General features: G+C 39.8%; 3 protein-coding genes across 3 annotated transcripts; all 3 read right to left on the bottom strand.

The window, feature by feature from the left end:
• Positions 1-676: 676 nt before the first annotated feature.
• Positions 677-2,859, bottom strand: foxc1a (forkhead box C1a). Its single transcript, XM_031737735.2, has one exon. It carries the CDS (start codon positions 2,592-2,594, stop codon positions 1,176-1,178), a length of 1,419 nt encoding a protein of 472 aa, XP_031593595.1. The 5' UTR covers positions 2,595-2,859; the 3' UTR covers positions 677-1,175.
• Positions 2,860-9,180: 6,321 nt separating this feature from the next.
• On the bottom strand, positions 9,181-12,130 carry foxf2a (forkhead box F2a). Its single transcript, XM_031737790.2, has 2 exons — positions 10,909-12,130; positions 9,181-9,733 (listed from the first exon to the last, which is right to left on the bottom strand). The coding sequence occupies exons 1-2, from the start codon at positions 11,897-11,899 to the stop codon at positions 9,579-9,581; spliced, it is 1,146 nt and encodes a 381-aa protein (XP_031593650.1). The 5' UTR covers positions 11,900-12,130; the 3' UTR covers positions 9,181-9,578.
• Positions 12,131-13,328: 1,198 nt separating this feature from the next.
• Positions 13,329-14,662, bottom strand: foxq1a (forkhead box Q1a). Its single transcript, XM_031737780.2, has one exon. The coding sequence runs from the start codon at positions 14,506-14,508 to the stop codon at positions 13,687-13,689; it is 822 nt and encodes a 273-aa protein (XP_031593640.1). The 5' UTR covers positions 14,509-14,662; the 3' UTR covers positions 13,329-13,686.
• Positions 14,663-17,410: the final 2,748 nt, after the last annotated feature.

The following is a 17,410-nucleotide window of genomic DNA, read 5'->3' as shown; positions in this document are numbered from 1 at the left end:
TCACTTTTCAACGAGGACTACAATAAAACCTCAATTGGACTAACTTCTATTTATTTGTATTTAGTTAAATATCAACAACCTCTTTAAAATGCCGGTTTACATGTATTAAAAAAAACGTGACGGTTATGTTTGTCAGCGTCACGTCAGACTGGTGAGAACTCAGACATCAAAACTGAAGTGACAACGGGACTATCTTTGGCATGTGCGGTATGATATTAAGTAAGCGCTGGTATGCGCCAGTAAACACACAACGCAGTCCAAAACAAAGTTGTGCTGTGTGCAGGCTCTTTCCAGGCGCTCTGACTAAAGATCTTTTTGAGCTCTAATCATTTGTAACAGAACTCGAACGCCTCTGACTGGACATTGAAAAATATAAATGTTGTATGAAGTACAAACAAGAAACAATACATCCTAATATTTTGCCTAATTTCTACATCTCTCATGAAAAAGATGTAAGGCGACCTTCAGGGAAGTTTTACTTTTATGTGTAAATAAGGTCTTGTCCTTGCAGCAGATCACAGCCCGAATATATTTAATTGCCTTTAAATTATTTGGGAAACAAAACACACACACACAATTAAATGAATTAAATCCGAGAGGTCACTTCACTAAACTAACAGATCGGGTGTAAAAAATCGCGAGCCTGTTTTCAAGTCTGCAAGAAATGAGGCGTAACTTTAACTCTCATAAAATGACAATTTATTAAACAAACAAACAAATCCTTCAGAATACTTTTTCAACAAATGAAGATTCTTTGAAATAGTACGACGATATACACGTTCCTTTTTCTTACTTTTATAATGGAACAATTTTTTTGGACACTTAAGGCAGTTCAATTTAGAAACACTTTTTTTGGTGTTTGGTCCATAATATCCGGCTACAGTTTAGAAATAAATTACTATATGCATTTTACACGTCCATGAAAAGTGACATATATTTAACACATCACATAAAGCCACAAAAGCAAAGGGAGACTTACGTGTTATTGGCAGTAACACTGTTCTTTAGAAAGATCAAGTCTTTTTTTGTTTTGTTTTCTGTTTCATATTAGTCCATGTGGGAGTGAGGGAGGCAGGTAAGGAAGGGCAACAACGCTGGATTTAACTGAACGAGTTCAAACACCGTGAGGGGAAATACTGACCCTGTTTTGGGTTGTTTTTGTTTTGTTTTTTTGGTCAGAACTTGCTGCAGTCATACACGAAAGCTCCCGATGTGCGATAGATGGACTGGCTTGGTGGGAATGACATCTGACAGCTGCTATTCCCATTCACAGGTGAATTATTCAAGCCAATTCTTTGGGATTCAAACATCTCTCTGACCGCATGGAAGTTCTGCTGTTGTGCTGGGTAAGCTGCACCCAGATGGCCCAGGTCCCCGGCCTGGTTGAGGTACCATGAGGTCAACCTTCCTTGGTGGGGATGGTGGCTTTCCTGCCCAGAGTTTAGATTACCGTGGGTCAGGGAGGATGAGGTGGTTGTGACTGAGTAATCTGGCAACGTTTCGTCCACGGTGGTGCTCGGTGCCAAATGGCTAGATCTGTCCCCAGCGTAAAGGCTCATGGCTTGCATGTTACAATGATAGGTTGCATTGGAGGTAGTGGAGATGGAGTTTTGGTTACAGGGTGAACTATAGACAGATGTCTGACTTGGAGAATAGTTTAGGGACAAAGACGGTGTTATACCTGTCCTGGTGGAGGCGGTGAGGCTGGAGTTGAGCTCAGTGGCCCCTTGTGGAGATCCCCGGAGGGAGGTCATGATGTTGTCTACGCTGAAGCCCTGCGTCGAGGCCTGGCCGTGATGTTGGTGGTGCTCGGTACTGTCTATACCGATGGACCTACTGGAGGGGATGCTGTGGGGGCTCCCGCTGGACATGCTGCTACTGTCTGGACTCTCGATTTTGGGAACGGTGCTCAAGGAAGGCGACTCGGCCTGTGGTGGCGTGACCGCCCCGTTCTCGGTTTTTATATCCTGGATCCTCACAGGCTGGGAGCCCTGCACCGGCTGCTCCTGCTCCCGGCCCTGTTGCCTCGGCGGTATCTCCTTCTGCAGCCGCTCTTCTTTCTCTTTTAGTGCGTCCTTCTTTTTGAAACGCCGTCTCCTTCTTAAGAAGCTCCCGTTCTCAAACATGTTGTAAGAGTCTGGGTCCAAGGTCCAGTAGCTGCCTTTACCGGGCTTTTTATCATCACGGGGCACTTTAACAAAACACTCATTCAGAGACAGATTGTGTCTGATACTGTTCTGCCAGCCCTGCTTGTTGTCTCGGTAAAATGGAAACCTTTCCATGATAAACTGGTAAATCCCATTCAGGGTCACCTTTTTGTCAGGCGAGTTTTGGATAGCCATAGTGATGAGCGCAATGTAACTGTAAGGGGGTTTGACCATATCCTTGGGCTGAGGCTGGGGTGTGTAGGGTCCATACGCCCGGGCCATGCTGGCAGGGTACTGGTCATGAGCCGCGTGAGAGTACATGTTCATAGGTGCTGGCATCCCCGTGTATCCCCCACTGGCTGCGGCCCGATAGTAGCTCGGGTCGCTGCTGATGTACGGCACGACGCCCAGTGAGTTGGGACTGGAGACGGAGTAGCGAGCCTGCATGTCTTCACTTTGATCCGGCAAAAATAAAGCTCCAAAAAACGCAGAATGAGTGCTCGTCTTCTATCTCCTTTGGAGGCTGAGGCGCTCAAATCACAAGACTTCGTTCCTCACTTTAAAAAAAAAAAGCAAAAGAGGGAAAAGTCTTAACCGCAGTGCAACTTGTTGTGTTTAAGCTGTCCCCATCCTTGTGTCCCAATGAAACGCACACTGAAAAACTTCTGAACTTCGGACATCCGTCACTACAGAGGACTTTTGCGCAGTTAAATTCTTTCCTCCTTTTTTGCTGCCAGGGAAGCTCCGCCTACAAAAGCGCAGGAGCTGTCCAATGGGATGTCAGGGCGTGCAAAGGGAGCAGAAAGCTGCTGGCCACACTCAGGGATTTTAGAAAAAAAAAAAAAAAGAAACCTAGGAGGTGTCGCTAACTCCCAGTCCGCTCCAGCCAAAGCTTCGGACACGACAGAGCAACATGTACACACTCAGCTCATGGAGTTCATTTCCCCGCACGCTGTGTTAAGAACAGACATCTTCTACAAGAAATTTAATGAAGCTGAAATGGCACAATCATTGCAGTTATATTTCAAATGTACAAATGCAGTAACTGTCCGTTATTTTCAGTGCCAAAATATTTCTGATATCTTCCTTTAAAAAATCACATTATATTTAATTTACATTTTCTCCTACGGTCATTGCTCTCAGAAAGAATTTCATTGCAATATTTCCTTTTTGTTTTTGCAGAAACGGCGCTGACACCAGCGAACCAAATGGTGCAATTTAACATCTTTAAAGTGCATTTGATTGGTTAAAAACATTCAACACCAGCAGTAGGTCAGTGTGAGATCAAAGCGGGAGAGAACCTCACAGTGCTGGCGGTGGGCGTTAAGTGCGACCTCATTACAGCGAGAATCAGAGACAATTTGGGCTTCAGGTGACCAGAGGTGTGAGAGTTTATTCAGGGAGACCATTTAGGGCCGGGAACCAAATGGGACGACACCTTCCATGTGTGGCTTTTCATCAAAAAATATTTGAATATTTGTTGCTCGGTGATGGTGAAAGCTCATCTGGAAATTATTATCCTAAAGAAAACTGGACTGTAGAGAATAATTTTAGCATCAGCAAACAATTATTTACATGCACAGTTCTTCCGTTTCTTTACCCAGATTTAATTCCTCGTGTAATTAAAAAAAACTTCTAATGAGTTTATAATGTAAAAGGCCTGAAGCGCAAATCAGAGAAATAAAACATTTTGACCAAATATAAAAAAAATAGTTCAATAAGTCGACCCTGAAGGGCCCTAGATGTCCCCTAACTGTCAAGAGCGACGGTGCATGAAATTGTTAATGATCATTGTGAGACAAGGTTACAGTCCCAATATCGCTGTAATCCTTCGCAGGTCGTCTTAATTAAATATCCGTGCAGTGGCCTGGTTTCTCCTTACATGGACCCGGGCATGAACTTTTTCCACCGCCCTGGGCTGTTTACACAATTCAGGACGGGCCTTTTACTTAATACCACGGCCTGCTCACCCACTCCTCCCTAACCCTTTATTTAAAAAAAAAGAAAGAAAAAGAAAAGAATGGATCACAGTGAAAAACATGACATAGTGTCATATCAATAAACACAACTTCAGGCGTTTTATGTATGTCTTTTTTTTCGAACCAGTGTCAGTACAAATAATGGAGATGTTATTATCAATAAAAAATATATATATTCCTGATATAATTTGTTTAAAAATTAAATTTGCCGTCAGTTTATCATATTTGTGCATTTATGTTGAACACCACTTTCTGTCTTTCCCTAATAATATTATACTAAGGGTCGAATTTATAGCAAACCACATAAAGAAAATCTAAACAAATATAATGACAACAGTCTAAAAGTGTGAATTTTGAATGAACCAACTGTATTGTAAGCTGGATCGTTTTGCTAAACAATCGATGCTTCGAAACAAAAATACGATACTGTGAATCTGGGAAAAAATATACATATCAAACTTGAATTTTTAGTGGAGTGTAAAAAAAAAAAGGAGAAACAGAGAGGGGGGCCTGTTGGAGGTTTATCCCAATCACTATGAACGTGGCTCCCTCTAGTGTTCAGAAAGGGTACATTTGCAGTTGCAGCCTGTCGTCATGTCAGTCTTAGCTGAGTTCATGAAGTTCAGCTGATTTCTACAAACGCAATCATTTATTAACGACACAGTGGCGACACTGACATAAGAGCTGTTTGTGGTCACACCACATTTCATTGACAGGGACTTGCTGGTACTTTGAGGGTCAGGAGAATCAAAAACCACTGAAATAGTAAAACAGTGCCAAGAGACATTAACATACAATTCAACAATGAAACATATCGTTTCCTAAGGCTCACACCGCACGAATGATTTGTATGGGATTTGCCGGCACGATGAGCAGTGCGCCATCCGGTGAGCGCTCTCGCAGTATGACGTACATTCTCTCAACCAATAAAACTGCAGAATGGCAGGGAGCGGATGTGACCGAAAAATGCGGATAGAGCACAGAAGCAAGCACAACACAAATTTCTGGCCATTCATTCAGTCTAGCGGTCAGTGCAGCGCATACAGCTTCCTGTGTGATGGGGCTACAAGAGTGGTCATGGTGCACGGAGGGCAAAGAGGTCATACAGGGGTCAGAGCTAACTGAGATTAAACTAACTGAGCATTACCTGAGATTAGAACAATGATTAAAAGAGAAGTTGGGCGGTCACCAGGTTATACTTTTAGGGCACCTGAGCTGCCATTTCACTGAGTGTGGGAAACACACGAGAAAGTTCCACAGACACAAGGTCTCTTTGAAAGAATAAAACAAGCATTAGCAGTTTTTATGTTTTGTGTTAATTAATGTGTGAATTAATATTGGTTATACTATGCAGTAGTTATTAGATTGTTTTATTATATAGCAATGAGGTTGGTGTTAAATGTTTGTAATGGTTATACATGGATCCAAAACAAATCCCAAGAGTTCCAGAATGTTCTTACCTTGTCATGTTTCCATGTCTTGGCCATGGCCTCTGGATCATACTGTGAAGGGATGAAATATGACCAGTATGTAAGAATTATTTCAACTCTTATCAGTTGTTGCTGTTGCGGCCATCAACCCTTTAACGTTAAACTTAACTTTTCAGAGGAACAAAAAGAAATATGAAAAAAAGAAACTTCCTAAAAATCACCCATAGCGGCCAACGAAGTAGTCTGTTTAATTTTTGTGTACATGATAACGGTATATATATTCAGGATATTAATTACATTCAGTGATCCACATGAGCCACATGAGCCCCCTGAGCGGCACTGAGATGGGTTTCAGAGCATTATTTAGCGGCTGCTGCCATCTCCTGGTCTAATTCTGTACTACAGTTGCTGACTGACTGAGCAAATCCTAAAACATTAACAGGCACCTTCAGTTATGTGAAAGCCACAACCTTAAATACTATGAATCAAAACTGATCGTAAAAGCCTGCTTGTTGGTTTCATGCACTAAATGTGCTAATAAACTAAAATAATTTCCACAGGTGGTTCAAGATACCAGGGAAGACTTTCTCTGTGACTCTCTAATGTTCCAGGTCAGCGTGTCAAACAGGACAAAAGAGATTAATTAAATGACAATCAGACAATTTTTTTGGCCTATTTCAAAGAGTAAACAGGTTGTATATAGATCATGTGTATTTAACTTAGTGTGCATACATAGCATACCAAAGAACCGTGGTACAGGTTGCTGTGTATAAGCATGGCCTTTTAGGCTAGTAAAAACATTCCCTTCAACAAAACGTGCATTTTTATCTTTACCTTAGTTTTAAAAAAGAAGAGTGTAGTGCCACAAATGCCTTTAAATATTAAAATAAATAAATAAATAAATAAAGCAAAAACAGTTACGATCATTCATCTCACAAGTCACTTGCCTAATAAAGTGGTGAGCATGAACAAACAAAACAAAAGAAAACAAAACTGTAAAGTTTTACAGTAAATTACTGGCAGCATCGGTGATTTCCTGTAACTTTACAAGGACCATACTGTATTTATTTAAACATCTTTAATTTAATGAATTTATTTCTTTACAGGATGATACTGTGTTGTTTATTGGAAAAAGCTGTAAAATTCTAATGACGTTATACTTTTATTTAACTTTATTTAACTTTATTTTGGCAGTAACACTACATATATATATATATCTATATATATCTATATATATATATATATATATATCTATATATATCTATATAGATATATATATACTGTACTTGTACTTGTACTTTTTAGAGTATTTTCTTGGGTACTACTGACATTTCACATTTTTTTCTGAATCTGCACTTCTTTACAGCGAAGTTCCGTTTTCGGCTTTTACTTTCTTTGCTTAGAATAATAACAACAACGACAAAAATAACAATAACAGTCATACATTTTTTGTAAATGGTTATAGTTGTTAATGATAAAAAGTTTGGCTTATTGTAATTAGTGTATTATGGTAATTTATTTATACTCGGTAATAAATATCTCATATAAATAACTGTGCTGGTCACTGACAATGACTGTTTCAAGGCGCAAACCACTTCTCTGACCCATATAAATACAGCGGCTCATAGCTTGGACCATTGTCTCTTGCGGTCTTTGGTCTCATTCCCTTCAGTGACATGTTGAATGAAATTATTTTCATGCGTTTGATGAATTTGCTGCTTAGAGCTTGTTTTATCGTTTTTAGCTGCTCGGACGCATGCCTTTCATTCTCTTGGTCAGTTAGCAGTCAGTATAAAGAGTAAAGTATAAAGATGTCAGTCATGACTGAAACGAACTAAACCACATCAGAGCACTGATCGAAACTGGAATCCCAGAATTTAAAATAACCATGTAGTTAAATTTCGTCATTTGCTGGGATAGTGAGGAGCATTTGACTGTTATTCCAGAAATAGAACAACCTCATATTTCGGGTTTTTGTTTGAAATGTTTGCTTTTCTGACGGCATGTTACGTTGTATATGTTAGTTTGTATTAAAAAAAACAAACAAACAAAAGAAAACCTAATGCCAGAATTTTGGTCTGTGACTTCCCAATGAAATTTAACCTTGAAGTGATTCATTAGGAGAATGCTTGGATAAAGGAAGACGCTTGATGACTCTTATGTTGTCACAAGTATCCCATAAAATCACACCTACCCACACCGCAATATTTGAGATGCAATTTAATACAGTTAACTTTTGCCTTTATCGGGGCTGGACTTGTAAACGCACCAACTTTGAATTACCGATCTCTATATCGCATACAACACAGTGTGTGTATTCTTATATACTGCGTGAGTATTACAGTCTTAAAAATATAGAAAGTGCTTAATTTCTTTTGCGTTTATAATAACAAACGTATCAAAATAAAAAACACATATTCAGCACCATGGACAGCAGAGCCGTTAATAATGTTTATGTAAGAAGCCTTTGCTTTTAGGAAATTTAAAATTATGTAGAAACTTTCAAAATATATATAAATATAAACATGCAATTTCATACTAACAATGTGGATTATGTTCGCAATAATGTGATATAAATCTATAATAAGGTATGATGATCGAACGAGACCCACGTGTGGGCAATTAAGCGAGAGTATGGCTGTCTAAAAGAAATCAGAGTGCGTACACTGTCATTAGTCTATGTCAAATATGGTTTATTCACCTTGTCACGTTTCTTTTTTATGTCTGGGGGTTCGTTCGGTCTGAAGGTTCAGTTTATACCAGAAGAACTGTTGGATTTCTTTTCACGTTGTCCTGTTTATGTTTTTGATCGATAAATACCGTTCATCCCGGCTTTCCGTATGCCGTCTGCTAAAGTGACTGAATGTCCAACCGGATGTTCTGTGCGACCTTTTAAATCCTCTGCAAATACCAAACGCAGCAATTTTATTCTAGAGTTCCAAAAACTTTCATTTACCACGAGATGGCAGTGCAAGTCAAACCAAAAAGCACTGAAGAAAAATGTAAGATCTTAATGTCACTGCACTGTTGCTCACTGTACGTGGCCTCCCCTCTCCCTTCTTTCTGGCTACTAATTATGTCAGTATGATATTTTACATCAGTGAAGCTATTGTGGCAGCAGTTTAATGCAAAGAAGTCACAACATATACATAAATTATCCTCAAAATATGAACAACCTTGAAGAACTACTTTTTATTAAGCCCAACTTTTCACAATAAATAAAATGTGCAAAAGTCTAACATCAAATAAAATAATCTACACTTCGTTCATATTTATGAAACTGAGAAGAAAGCCCCCATAGCACAACTGGAATTCCCTGATGAGTGTGTCTACTTTTGCTTTCTCATAGTTTCGAATTTCTGCTTCTCTTGTCTGTTTTAAAGACAAGACTTTAAAGACTACTGTTCTGTTGAGCTCCTGAGAAACAAAACTTACTTTTTAAAACCAACATTTGGGAAATGTCAGATATAAATGGAAATCCATAAACTAACCGGTTAAGAAATGCTTTCTAGAATGTACCAGTTTTCTTGTTACCGAAAAGATGATCTATACTGTTTATAGAAAATACTTTGTCTATACCCTTTCTTATAGTCGTTTAGTATTTAAGACATCACTTCGAAATGGTCCTTTCAAAAATAAATCTCTTTAATGATTAGGGATTATTACAGGCGAGAAGCAACAGTTTAACCATCAGAAAAGAACAACAAAAACAAAAAAACAAATTTAAGTGCGCATGAAAACTTCAGATATATTGACGTTTTTTGGTACAATATAGATATTGCTTATCCATGTGTGTGACGTCAGTCGCATAAGGAAAACGTGAAGTGCTAAAACAAGTCCCCACAACAAAATGATTACTAAAGAAATTGAAAGGTCAAAGTTCACTGGAAAGAAAGATGTGCTTCATAAGCTGCCGTATAAGGAAATGTTATGTTAGAATCACTCCGCCGAGGATTTAACTTAAATGAAGTGGATTTGGGGGTTTTATTTTAGGAACCTTTAGGAAACTTTGCCTCTTCTTGTCACATTACACATGGCTTTACGTCCTGATAGACGCTTTGATGATGATGATGGAGCTGATGATAATAAGATCCACTGGTGTTGGGATGAAGGTTTAAAACGAATTCCTTCCTGTCACACACGGGAGCTGAGTGGCTGGAATATCGAGACAATCCCACTGTAAACAAACAGGATACAAGAGGTCAAGTAGTCATTTCTTTGGTCAAGCTGTAGATTTATACAAGCACGTAACCGAAAAAGAAAGAAAAAAGAAGAAAAGAAAAAGTGCCACAACTTCAGAGCGTTTCCTTTTAGACAATTTTAGACCTAAAAATGGTTGGCGCTACTTTTGAACAACATTTCTTTCTTTCTGTCTTTTTTTCTTTTAAATTAAAGTGGTCATAAGTTCCATAGCTGCCTTTATCCTTTGACAAAGGATATAAGCGCAGTTTATGTTTACACTGTTAGGCAGTTGATGATGCAAATTCTAGTGGATTCCTCACTCTAACATCCTGAAACAACAGATTTTTCCCACTGCTAAAAATAAGGGAATCAGTGCATTTTGAGACAGATTCGTACAAGCAAGTCTGCTGATTTTCCTAATTTTATATTTCTAAAAAGAACTACTTGAAAATATATATATATTTTTAATGATTTTTTTTCATTGTATACAAATGTGCCTTTTAGCGTTTGTTAACAAAAACATGTTTACAGACTAATCGATAATACAATAAAAGCAGGTTTGACATTTTTAGTGAAAGTTATGAATCAGCCTTAAAATAAAAAAAAAGTTTTGTTTTCATAATTAACAGTTTTAATGATCTGCTGTTATTGTGTATTTCGACCTACATTTGTATTGCACGGGGACCTCTGAAAAGGCTTCTATGCAGACGCCATGACATGAAAATAAAATGTGAAATAACAATAATAGTAGTAAATAAATCAAATTAAACACAAGCCACAATTGAACACCAATATTTTTAAGCGTGATGGAAAAAAAATCAAAAAATATTTTATAGCCTTAAAAACTACTTTTCTGTTCATCTTGCTGCTTTTAAATTTTAATTTTAAATATATTACAAATTGATATGTTTTATGTATAGATTTTTAAATAAACCTGTTCACATAAAAATACATTGTTAAATCCTGATTTCTCTCTCTATTTTTTTATGTATGTGAAACATGGAAATCTATTAAATATGTAGCCTGTTTTTTTTTAAGAAAAAAAAAAAAAAAAAGCCTTGACTTTTTCTGTGTTTGATAAATTATCAGTTACTCAAGGCCTCAAGTGACTCTAGTGACTCACTGTGGTAAGTAGAGAATATAAAACAGTGTAAGTAATAAAATGCTTACCTGAAATGTCAGAATCTCGTGCATTATGGTGCAAATAGCCCTGATCCAGAGCGTAAGACGTCATTCCCGCGTGTACCGCTGAGGAGTTTGGACTGCTTGATCTCACCGACTGCTGTTTGATGTACGATGACACACCAGGTGTACTCCAATGTGAAGCTGCATTTGCATATGGAGACTGACAGTCCAAAGTGCCTATCATCGCTGGGGAAGACTGCAGGGGGCTGCTGCTGCTGTCGGGGCAATAGTCTGAGTTAGAGGCTACCTGACATGCGGCCATATATGACGACCCGGAGCTTGACGACATGTGCGGGATGTGATGTCCTCCTCCGAGTCCATCGAAGCCACCTGGAACTGCATTACCCATTAAATCTAAGTTGTAGCTGTTATGACATGCTAATGAGCCTGCGGGTGATTGGAAATCAAAGTTCTGGGACAGCATGGATGCACCAAACCCGATACCATTCATCATCCTGTACATTGGTTTTAAAGCTTGGCATTTCCTCCGGAACCCCCGGGGTCTGCGACGAAACGAGCCCTCCTCAAACATAAACTCACTGCCAGGGTCGATGGTCCAGTAGTGCCCTTTGCCAGGTCTGCCTAGACCTTTGGGTAGTTTTATAAAGCACTCGTTTAGAGACAGGTTATGTCTGACGGAATTTTTCCATCCCTGGTATGATCCCCTGAAGAAAGGGAATCTGGCCTGGAGAAACTGATATATTTCGCTTAAAGTAAGCCTTTTAGTTGGCGAGCTTTGAATAGCCATCACAATTAAGGCAATGTATGAGTAGGGAGGCTTTTCGGGGCGCCTCAAGCCGGAGTTTCCCTTTTTCCCTTTAGCTGATTCATTATGCGGGCTCTCCATCACTGGCTGTGCGCTCAGCAGAGATGCACTTAGAGCACCAGCCGCTGGACTTGCGCGCAGAGGATTGGATAAATCCAGATGTTGCTGGGAATTCTCAGTCGTCATAGCCGTGCCTCTTTCTGGTTTCATACAACATGCAACTCTTTTCTTGTATTTTAAGAACCGTTAAAGGCTTTCTAAAGCAGAATTCACGGAGGTCAGTGTCCCGTTGCGATGCTCGGTAAGATTATAACCGTGAAAATCAAGAAACGCAGGCGCTGACCCTCCTTCCTCTCTCTGCCCATCGCTGGCAATAATCCCATCAGAGAGGGGAAATAAAGCTCCTAGACTTTGCTTGCGCATATCCACCCGGCCAAACACAACTCGACCACCTATCAGTACTTAAATCTCTCTCTGCCCCTCTATTCCCCCAAATCCCTCCAAGAAATCGCCAGGAACTACTCCCTCCCCATCTGGCAAGTATCCAGCCTAGAAGCCGGACACAGCACACTGGAGTAAGACAAATCTCCTCCCACGACTCACTTTCCAAAACACTTCTGTCCACATTTGACAAACCGGTATTTGTCACGACATCATGATGAATGAAGTCTCAGAGTTCGATTAAGATCAAATTATTTCCTTTTACCTCCCTTCACCGCAAACACTGAAGGTGCCCAATTGCAGCTTTAGACTGTAAAGCTGTGCGGGAGAAGCACCGACTCCTGATTTGGTTGGGATCTGTTCAGGGTTAAGGGCTCTGACATGAGAGGCCAGAGCATGTTTTTTCCATCAGAGCGTGCCAACATACCACACACAGCGCCCAAGTGTCAGTTTACCTCTCGGAGCCTGGATTACATCCCCGGAGAAATGAAAGTAGCCAATCTAACAAAAGTCTTTGGAAGGATTCAGATGATAAAATATGAACATGTCGCTATGCAAAGTTCATTTCTTCTGTGCAATGTTTAGAGCAAGTCGAGTGGCTTAAGACATGAAATAATGTCACCATCAGTGAAGTTAAAAGCACAATCTGCTCAGGCTGTTACCAACACGAAACTCGTGCGTCCAGGATGCACAGCTGCTTTTGAGGAAATTTACTTTCTAGTGTCAGATGAATAGCATGAACTGGAATACCCTTCTTTCTGCACTGAATTTGAGTTGAGCTCGCAATTGTATAAACCCTTTCCTGAGTATGTGTGGTGACTGAGGCGACAGCTATTTGCAGCGCCAGACAGAAAACATAAATATTGGATGCCCCTATCCGGCAGCAGCGAGCTTCATGAACATGAAAAAGTAAATACTACTATATGATATTTCTTTTGGCAGCATGAAGCAGAAAGAAAGAGAAAAAAAAGAACAATTCCAAGTTTATTATCATTATTATTATTATTATTATTATTATTATTATTATTATTATAAAAATATTGCTCAATGCAAGATTCCGAAAATAGTTTCGAGGAGGCGTCAGATGAATACGCCCTCGTGAATAGTGCAATCTATAATTGCACTGGCAGTTAACTATGCTTTTATGAGGGATCTATAATTCCATTTATAGGTAGGCCATAACAACAGGAAACAGATATCAGCACAACTTTTTTATTATTAATTTCATATTTCTCAAAATAAAAAGACATAAAAACAGTCAAAGTGCATATTTTAACAGGTTTGTTAAAGAAATAAAGTTAAAGCTCTGCTCGGTAACATTTCAGAGTGTGAAATTTCAAGTTTGAAAACGCTTTAAGGATAAACAACTACAAAAATAAAAGGGAACCACCATCCCGCCACAGTTATGTCAGATTAAATCAAGTACACAGATGAAAGTGGTTTCTGTCTGTCTTTGGTGTTTGGCCGTCTTCATCCTCAGTCTTCACGATTAGCTCAAGCTGATTTGGAGTCACCGAACAGCAAGTCCACATTTCTTTGTGATATTGCAAGACTGTCTATGAAAGAAACCCACCACCATAGGGGGCTGATACATGCTGGACACTGGAGTCCATATGACAGGGTGACTTTACGTATAGATATGAGGCAGGTGTGTTTGAATGATAAGTCATTAGTTCAGAGTAGTAAGGCCAGGGGAAGGCAGGAAAGGGAGGCAAATGTTCGTTTTTTAAGTCTCTCTTGAACGGCTTACTGAGGATGCTGTCAATAGCGAATGAACTGGTAAACTTGGGACAGGAATCAGTCTTGGTGCTCGGGGCAGACTGGTGAATGCGCTGCGGCTCCTCTGTGTGCTCGGGCTCCTCTTGTTCCCTGCTGAATTTTTTGTTAATGCGCTTTCTTCTACGCCGGAACACCCCGTCAGCAAATGTGTATTCGCTGTGAGGATTGAGCATCCAGTAATTGTCCTTTCCCCAGGGCCTGGAAGGGTCCCGGAGCACTTTGAGAAAACAATCATTAAGAGACAGATTATGACGAACCGAGTTCCTCCAGCCGGTGTAAGTGCCTCTGAAGAACGGAAACTTTTTCATCAGATAGTCGTTTATCTCCGCCAAAGTCAGACGTCCACTGGGTGAGTCCCGGATGGCCATAGCGATTAGAGCGATGTATGAAAACGGGGGTTTGGGTCTCCGTGTGTACGGCTTGGACTTGCCGCTGCCGCCGCACGGGGTAACAGGTGGAGGACTGTGGGCCACGCAGTCCCCATCCGACCCCAGCTCCTCTTCAGGAGGGAAAGGAGATCGCTCATGACCCTCAGCATCACTGGACATCTCGAAATGCTTCATGTCATAGTGACTACCACACAGCACCTCCAGCTTCATGGTTAGTGTGCTGCTCTGTAGAATCTGTCCAGCAATAAACCTCGGAGAGCTCTTTGCGTAAAGTCCGAAGCCTTGTGTGAGTCAAGATGCGGAGAGTCTTGGGCTGTATCCAAAGGAGTGTGTCTTCTCAATCATACCTGCCAGAGCGCTGAAGCCCGTCTCACCTTGGGTCCGCGTTAGCGGCATTTTATAGGCGGCTTACCTCAGACCCACCCCAAGGGGGCGGGGCATGTGAGTTTAAAATATTGAGAACATCACAAAATACCTTCACGCTGCGTTCCAGTGTCTTTATTAGAAGTTTCACAGTGACCATTTAATATAATATTTCGAACATTCCAACCTACACATCATTCAAAGCCGGTTTAAAAGTCTCACCTGTGAAATGTTAAGGCACACACCTTGAGACTATTTTACCTGAGACAACCAGGGGGCGTATATTTCCTTTGCATTTAAGGTGCGGTGCCTCCAGGTAGTTTTATTTGTCCCATTCAGGAAGCACCGTAATCACAGCAAGGGCTATCCATATTTGTGTGTGTGTGTGTGTGTGTGTGTGTGTGTGTGTGTGTGTGTGTGTGTGTGTGTGTGTGTGTGTGTGTGTGTGTGTGTGTGTGTGTTTGTGGAATGATTTACTTCATCTTATTTTTTTTAAACAACCCTTTTATGATGAAAACAATCAACTGCACAATCTTTCCATGCTGGTGTGTAATATTTAAACAACACTCGGGTCTCTTTGCCAGCACTCGTCACACATTCACCTGCTTTCGAGATGTCTCATATCAAAGCTCAGTGCTTAGGTGTGAACTTTTAATGTCATGCCAATTTACCAGCCCACATGGAAACTTGTGTTATTGTGTTTCTGTCACTTAAACAGTGCATCCTGTCCTTCCTGTTGCTCAGAATTCCCCTAACAAATGATCATTAATTTTCTCTTTTTGGTAATTGCGTTGAGGTTTCGGAAGGCTTTAGAAATGTCTAAGAGTCTTGCAATGTCAGCCCGAGGAAATTGTAGTACAATTACACCAGGTGTATCAATTCGTGGAGACAAATTGTTGATTTCTATGTGATCTGTATATTGTACTCTTATTGGATGATGCCAGTCATCTTCTCTCAGCTACTCCCCCAGGTCCAACTCTGACTATTGCTGAACAACCCATCTTTGTGTAACATACCTCCGGGAAATAGATGCAACCAATTGCCACGACAGGCTGTGCATCCACAGTGTCATCAGATAAACGGAAAAAAATATATATCCTTGTAAAACCACCTGGAACTCAGTGTTGACATTACCCTCATGCTGTCACTGTGCCAAGTGCAAAATTATTCAACTGCTGTTTATGCAAACTGTGCGTTCAGTAAGTGTTTGTAGAAGGTAGGCCGAGCATGTTTGTGCTGGTGTGAATGTTTTGATTTTCAGGTAATAATCTGTTTGTGTTGAGTGTGACACAGAACCTGTAGTGAAGTCACTACTTTGAATGGTGGCATGTCAAGGATGGAATTCTGTAAGCTAACCACACAATGACAGCAGCTCACATACCATGTATTCACTCTGCTCAGTGCATGTAGTAGCTTGTGACGCCATGTCTCTATTTGTATATACATGGTGATATGTGTATAAAGCTTTAAATCATTTATTATGGCTTTATAATAAGATATTTGAAAAAAATATGCAATATCACAAGTGGAGTAATTAAAAGTTACATACAAAATCATAGATACATATGTATGTGTGTAACTGTTTCTTATGAAGGAAAGACTGTAAATATTCATTTGATAGTATGGTGTACTTAAAGCCAGTATACTAATGAGCAGTTATAGTAATTCTATGCTACTCCAATATTTCTAAAGGCATGTGTGTGCAGTGTGCATACTTAAACAACATATAATTTTGTAATAATACACAATAATGTAATATTTTAAAATGGTCTATTTTAAGATGGTTAGATAATACAGATGTTTTATAAGCTTCTTGTTTGTGTGTTTGTGAGTTTAGAATATAAAATTAAATGCATATAATGTGAAATATAAATCAATTGCATGAAATATTATTTATGTTTTAAAGCCCTTAAACCTGCAAAGCTATAAAATTGAAAAACCTCCAAAGAATTAGGAATGCTTTCCTCTGAACAGCACAGTAATGATAACATTGTTCGCAAGCATGTTCGTTGAGCAACGGAGACACATTGGCCGCGAAAGCACCATCTTCCTTTGTCAGAACGTCAACATTTACTGCCAGCGTGGCCCTGATGTTGTTGTTGAAACATAACCTGTTGATATGCTGGAATGAGGAACACGGTAAAGTACATAGCCAGACACTTAGTGACTAATGCCCTGATGGTTGTGAATACTGTGCAGTGATTCACTGGCACCATTTTCAGTTCCAAAACATTCAAGAATCCCAAACTTATGCCAAAATAATAAAAATGCATGCCAAGATTTTTCAATTCAGTACAATAAAGTCACACCTGTTCACAAGCGTCTAGTAGTTTCATGAGAACCCATTTAAGGTAGAGCATACCTGTGTAGCACATTCTGCGGTCACTCACAGACTTCATGTGGCCAAATTTTGTAAAGTTTAACTTTCATTCAATCAAAGTGTTGGCTTTGACTCACAAAACAGTCACAACCCAGTGATTTTCCAAAGAATCGTTTGTTTAATCGTTTGTCAAGGAAAATAGTTTCCCACTCATTTGTCAGAGAGCACACGGAAGAAGTTAAATAGCTTTAGTTGACTGCACGATTAAAAGACAAAACAGCACATGAAGGGCAACAAATGTGTTGTGACAGTAGATTTAACAGCCATGTCGAGCGCTGCTCATTTCTCAGCGATACACCTGCTTCATTTTGCTAAAGTTGCAGAGTCACTAAGAGCTTTTGATGTTAAACTAAAAAATAATGCACCCTA

Source organism: Oreochromis aureus, linkage group 18 (genome assembly GCF_013358895.1).
Source record: "Oreochromis aureus strain Israel breed Guangdong linkage group 18, ZZ_aureus, whole genome shotgun sequence".
NCBI lineage: Eukaryota > Metazoa > Chordata > Actinopteri > Cichliformes > Cichlidae > Oreochromis > Oreochromis aureus.
Note: the sequence above shows the minus strand (reverse complement) of the source record. Positions and strands in the feature narration are given on the sequence as shown.